This window comes from Condylostylus longicornis, unplaced genomic scaffold (genome assembly GCF_029603195.1).
Source record: "Condylostylus longicornis isolate FDR11 unplaced genomic scaffold, ASM2960319v2 ptg000048l, whole genome shotgun sequence".
In the NCBI taxonomy this organism is placed as follows: Eukaryota; Metazoa; Arthropoda; class Insecta; order Diptera; family Dolichopodidae; genus Condylostylus; species Condylostylus longicornis.
In genome coordinates, this window is record NW_026578017.1 from 17847752 (window position 1) to 17853648 (window position 5897).

Genomic DNA, 5897 nt, shown 5'->3' on the forward strand with positions numbered 1-5897 from the left:
ACACCATACAAGTTTCGCAATAGCAATTATTTAAAAATTAATTTTTAAGCCAAGGATTTTATTATGTAAAATAAACAATAAATATTGCAAAATAATTGTACCCAAGTTGATTCGCACATAACATAAGATTAAACAACTGTGAGCAGCCCAAAACCCCAACACTAAACTTAAAAAATAAATGAAAACAAAAAGATGTTATAGAAAAAATTTGCAAATAAAACACAGAAATTTGAAAAAAAAAGTCAAGAAGAAAAAAATAAATTCCTATCCTCTCAAGGACTTTAATTGTTTGCATTCTTGTTTATTTTTATTTTTACATTTTTTTTTTTTTTGTGTCTTCAATTTAATGGAATTGAAACACTAAAAAATAAAATAAAAACTGGACACACACAAATTCATATAATTTTTTATTGTTATTTGGTTTCACAAATGTGACTTGGATTTTAAAATAACATTAAAATAAATCGTTTACGAGTAAAATATGCAAGTTATACGATACCATTAAATTCAATTACTATTTCAGTCTCTTTCACAGTATTTTAATTTTTTATATACATAATATAGTTAAGAATGAGAAAGGGCGCACAAATGAAAAGTTTTGTTACAATTTACTTTGTACAACAATATTTATTACTTTCTTGATAAACCCATTTCAAATCAGAAAATGCAAAAATCAAAGCAAAATTACTACATCTTGTAATTTTTCCCGATTCGTTTATATTTTTGGGGCAATATGATAAATAAACTGAAGGTAATTTAATACGAAATCATGATGTTATAATTTCTAATCCCCCTCTAATATTCAAATTTATACAACAGCGAAATTTGTTCACTTTGGAAAATTGTGGTAGCAAATTGTAAGGTTATCAAATTAAGGTAAGGAAAATGAACCACAAGAAATTTAACCAAATTATCAGCCCTATCACGAATTTTATTCGTAGACCAGATATTCGGATAATTACAAATGCCAATTATTGTCAATTCCAAATTACTAAAATTCTGCTCCGAACATTCGTATAATAGAGTAATCATAAATTACGTGCACAGTAAAAGTACATGTCAAAAGTCTGCGAAAGAAATAATCAATAATGACACGTAACAAGCAATTTGAAGAAGTAGTCATTAAAAAGTGGAATGAGTGGAATTCATAATAGGGCTGTATATTTTAGGCGAAAACAAACCATGATTTCGAAAATTTGATTTAATTTGAAAAAATTTTAAAACTGATAACATGCTCTTTAAGCAAATACAAATATGTTTTGCTCTTTTAATACTGATATACAATGCTCTTTAAGCATGTTATCAGTATTAAATTCTATAAGTTCGCATTTAGTTAAAGTCTTCAAAGTTTTCCAAAAATGGTTTTTAATTTAAATTTTTTTTTACTCCTTATGCTATAATTCTGGCTTCGCATTCTTTATTTTTTATGTATTTTATTACCAACTTTTTGTATAGATTAGAAGAAACTAATTACTGAGTCAGAACATTTTCTGTTCAAACACATACATATTTGTATTTGAAAATTTTACAAAAATACTTGAATTTTAATTTGATTTTAAATCCCCGCTAAAAATTAGATTTGTCCCCCATAAAAATTAGATTAGACCGAACGAGAAAATATCAACAAAATTTGCAAGTACATATGTAATTGAAAAATAATCTTCGAAAATATTTGTCTCTAGACAAAAATTTTATTGACGTAATTCAATGTGTTAATTGGTCAATAAAATCCAGATTTATTTTCTTATCTTATTTTTTTAATGATTTTTCCATTTCGAAATGACTTTTGACCCGTTAAATTTATTTGAAACCAAAACCCATTAAAATATGTACATACTTGAGTTTATAAAAAAATCTAAAAAACTAAACGCATACATAAGTTATTTAAATAGTCAAATAAAGTTTTTCAGAAATCCGACCCGTTAAAACTTTATCATCAAATAAAGAAATAAAAATTATTTTGTTCTTGAAACAAGTTGTTGTTTAATCATTTCTCATTTTTATTGTAATTTTTCATTAAAACTCTCAATTTTGAATATATTATATCCCAATCCAAGTAGGCTCCAACAATACATCTAACATTATTTTCATTATCATCATATCCAGTTCTACCATGAACCAAACGTATATTATTAAATGTTAAAATATCACCAGGACTCAATTTAAATGATACTGATTCTTGTTGTAATAATTTAACGAATTTTGAATATGCTTCATACCATAATTCAACTTCCTCTATTGTAACATTAAAGTGACTATCCCTTTGTGGAATACTGTGATTTATACGTGTATAAAAGCCATCACCATCTAAACTAAAATGTTGGAAGTTTATTAGAAAAAAAATATATCCCGTGTCTCTATGTATATTCATGGCATACCATATAACAGGCGATCTCCAAATGTTATGAAATGGAAGACCACCATCTTCACCTATATCATTCCAATCTATAACAGTTTTAGTTAATGTTTCAAAGAAATGGGGGTAATTTTTCTTTAAAATGTCGACTACATGAAAACCATCAGCTAAAAGATTTTCACCTCCTTTAGAATTTGATTGTACAACACAATGCAATAGATTAACACTCGGCTTATATTCATAATACGGAAGATCAGTATGTAAAGGTAATGGTGTTGATAAATAAGCATAATTTTTTGCCCCAGGCTTAGCTTCCACAATAAATTCTTCTCTAAAAAAATTAAAATAATTCATTATTAATATGTGTATCATATAGATTACTAGTATATCAAAAGACACCAAGATTGTTTCCTGAATAACTGTATAATAACAAATACTAAATCATTAAAAGCTAATACTAAAAATATACTTAATAACCAGTGATTAAAATAAAGTAATCAATTTTGAAGTTTACTTGTGTACTTTATTTAAGATCTATTTTCAAATTTAAAATTGAATTGGATTGAACTTACCCATATGTAGTTTTCCTGATAAAACCCACCCGATCAGCTAATTTTCTTACAGCAGTTTTATCTGTTCCAGCATTTTTAATAATTGCCACTCCATATATTGCTAACTGTTGTAACCATAATTTTAAATCTAAAATAAACAATTACGAGTAACTTAAAATTTTTTGTTCAATTTTTTTTTTAATTTTTTCTTACCATTATTTTTTTCCATAACATTTTTGTACTCAAATGTACTCAAAATTTTTTTAAAATCATTTTTACTCCAATGTTTTGTTTTCGGTCTATAAAATTCATTTAAATATTTTTCTCTTTTATCAGTATGGAAATCTCTTTCTCTTAACCAATCAAGAGAATACGTTGAACTATGTTTATCGCTCCAATCAATGCTAATTGAATTATCAGACGCCTTTGCTTTCGTAAATAAAACAAAAATATAGGAAAAAAGCAAAAAAAAAAATTAAATTACTATTTAATCATCATAAATTTGATAATAACACTATAATGAATTTAACAAGATTACCGTTATATTTGTAATATTAACTTTAGTATCAAATTTAACCCAATCAATTTGACGACTTTTTGAACTTTGATGAAAGCACTCATTACACTGACAATTATCTCGGAGCCAAACTGTAGGAAATTTCATAAAATGTAATTGCTTGTCAGATGAGCTTTCATTAACAACAACACATCGATTTTGTAGAGAAACATTTAATACTCTCAAAACTGAATTTAAATGAAACCATGACTTTTGTGAATTTTGTTGTTTAATAAAACAAGGAACTTTTATTTGAAATAATATATTTTTTATATTTAACATTATTTATTGTATAATAAAATTAATTTAAAAAATAACCGGTTTGAAAATGTTTAACTTCCAGCCGATCTTCACAGAGAGACTGATAACCAATGACTAAATAAAAATATTCATATGCCGTTGATTCATTTTGCGAGAGTGAAATTATCAATTTTTGATTACTTTTCGTTACAATGAATTTCGGTATTAACATCTTATACAAAAAATTTAGTAGTAGAATTGAAAAATAACTATCTATATTCTAACAAGGCCAATCGTGTGAAAAGAAGCCTTCTCTATTTAATGAAATATTTTTTTGAAATGAATCTTTAAATTTTAAAATGCTTTTTTTGAGTAAAACAAGGTAGTTAGTTACGAGTATTCCTGTAATATATAATAACTAGTTTATCAACACAGTACGCCCTATAACAACTACACGAACGAATAACACGATAAGATTATTGTTTTATATCTTTTTGTCTCGACTCAATTCACAATCTTTGAAAAGTTGTGTTGCTCATAGAAAAATATAATATATTAAAAAATTCATTTGACGTTTTCAATTGCACAATTTCTTTAGCAATAATATTGGAACTCTTCAAGTTTTGGAACTCTTCAAAACATTGGAACAATTGCACATACATATATATACAAATTTTCGGCGTACCACTCATATAATTATGTATATGTATCACCTTCCAAAAATTGCTTTACTAAAGTAGACTTTTGTTTTAATATCCAAAACTTTCAATATAAATTTAAAAAAATATATAAAAATTTGTGACATTTGAGGTCCATTCAAAATTTTCAGTCTTAGAAATAAAAAAATTTTATTATACATAATTAAATTTTTACGTACATACATATTTATTTAAATAAGAAAGTTAACTTTTCTCATAAATAAAATTAGAGTTTGAATAAAGAGAATGATGTTTGACAACCGTCAATATACTTCAGTGCCAATATTACTAGCGTTCTCGGTAAGTGAAAATTTTATTAATTTTATTTAAAATAAATATACATAATTACATTATTACATAATATGTATGTATTTGAAGTATTTTTGGATCACAAGAAAAAGGACCATCTATATTTTGATAAAATTATAGAAATCAATTCACATTTAGTTCGTTTTGTAAAACACGAAAACGAACTTAAAACAATTTAATTTGTCAATGGCAAATTGTAAATTCAATATTTTGTATTTTTGTGTTTAAACTATGTTTTTTCTTTATTTCTTGGTGTTTACAGCTTTAGTTATCCGATTCTCAGCTCCAAGTCGGATAACTAAGTCTAAATAGCCCAAGTAGTTTATTCCATAATATTATATACATATGTATGTACGCATATACATATAGGCATGTACGAGTATAGAGTTATACCTATTGTTATATAAATATAATATTAATATTCAAGTATAAACTGTAAACGTGAATGACTAGTTTTTTAGATATAAATAAATTTTGTATATAAAGTTTGTTATTGTTTTAAAAATTAAGTCATACAATTTCTCTTATTTTTTTAAATAAGATTTGAGAAAAAAAAGCAATAATTCTCGCCATTTTCTCTTTTGTCTTTAGTTTTGTCTTTATTTTTGGAAATCTTATGAAAATTTAAAATTAAAACTTTTACATCAAATTCTAATACAGTCAGCTGTCAGATGTAATGACGAAATTAATTTATAAATAAACTTTGAGAAAAAATTAAATTGGTCACTATATTTATTTCTCTCAAATTCATTCCTATACTCTTTGTAAGAGTTAGTTTAGTATAATACAGTATTTATTCTCAGCATTTTTAGTATATTTTCCTCATTGAGCATGAGAAAACAAAAACAAATTTAGTAACCTTTGACCTTCTTCATTTAATTAAAAATTTTTTAACAAAGTTATAAGAACTGGAAGTATAAAATTTTAATTTAAAAGTTTTTTATTATTTTCAAGTGTTAATGTGCATAAATATGTAGTTTATATTAAGATTCCAAGTGATTATAATCATTTGGCACAAGAAAAAGCGCTCCTTTTAAACATGATAAATATTCATTGACCTGGATTTAGTTATTAAAATTATTAGGCGCTTATGTACACTATATTTCGGAATACATAGCCCGATTTCTGAAATATTTCTCTTGTAAGACTTTTATAAGACAATACTGAAATTATATTCCAAATACATG

The 5897-nt window shown here is 25.0% G+C and overlaps 1 protein-coding gene across 1 annotated transcript; it reads right to left on the reverse strand.

Annotated features, from left to right (window-relative positions):
* Positions 1-1987: 1987 nt before the first annotated feature.
* LOC129611143 (gamma-butyrobetaine dioxygenase) lies at positions 1988-3800 on the reverse strand. Its single transcript, XM_055524108.1, has 5 exons — positions 3446-3800; positions 3121-3331; positions 2929-3055; positions 2379-2687; positions 1988-2312 (listed from the first exon to the last, which is right to left on the reverse strand). Exons 1-5 carry the CDS (start codon positions 3743-3745, stop codon positions 1988-1990), a joined length of 1272 nt encoding a protein of 423 aa, XP_055380083.1. The 5' UTR covers positions 3746-3800.
* Positions 3801-5897: the final 2097 nt, after the last annotated feature.

Excerpts from the sequence above, each read along its gene's own strand:
- LOC129611143 (XM_055524108.1), bottom strand. The coding sequence starts at position 3,745 with ATGTTAAATATAAAAAATATATTATTTCAAATAAAAGTTCCTTGTTTT. Across the intron at positions 3,056-3,120 it reads TGTTATGGAAAAAAATAATG|ATTTAAAATTATGGTTACAA; the intron begins GTAAGAAAAAAT and ends TGTTTATTTTAG. Across the intron at positions 2,688-2,928 it reads ATCAGGAAAACTACATATGG|AGAAGAATTTATTGTGGAAG; the intron begins GTAAGTTCAATC and ends TAATTTTTTTAG.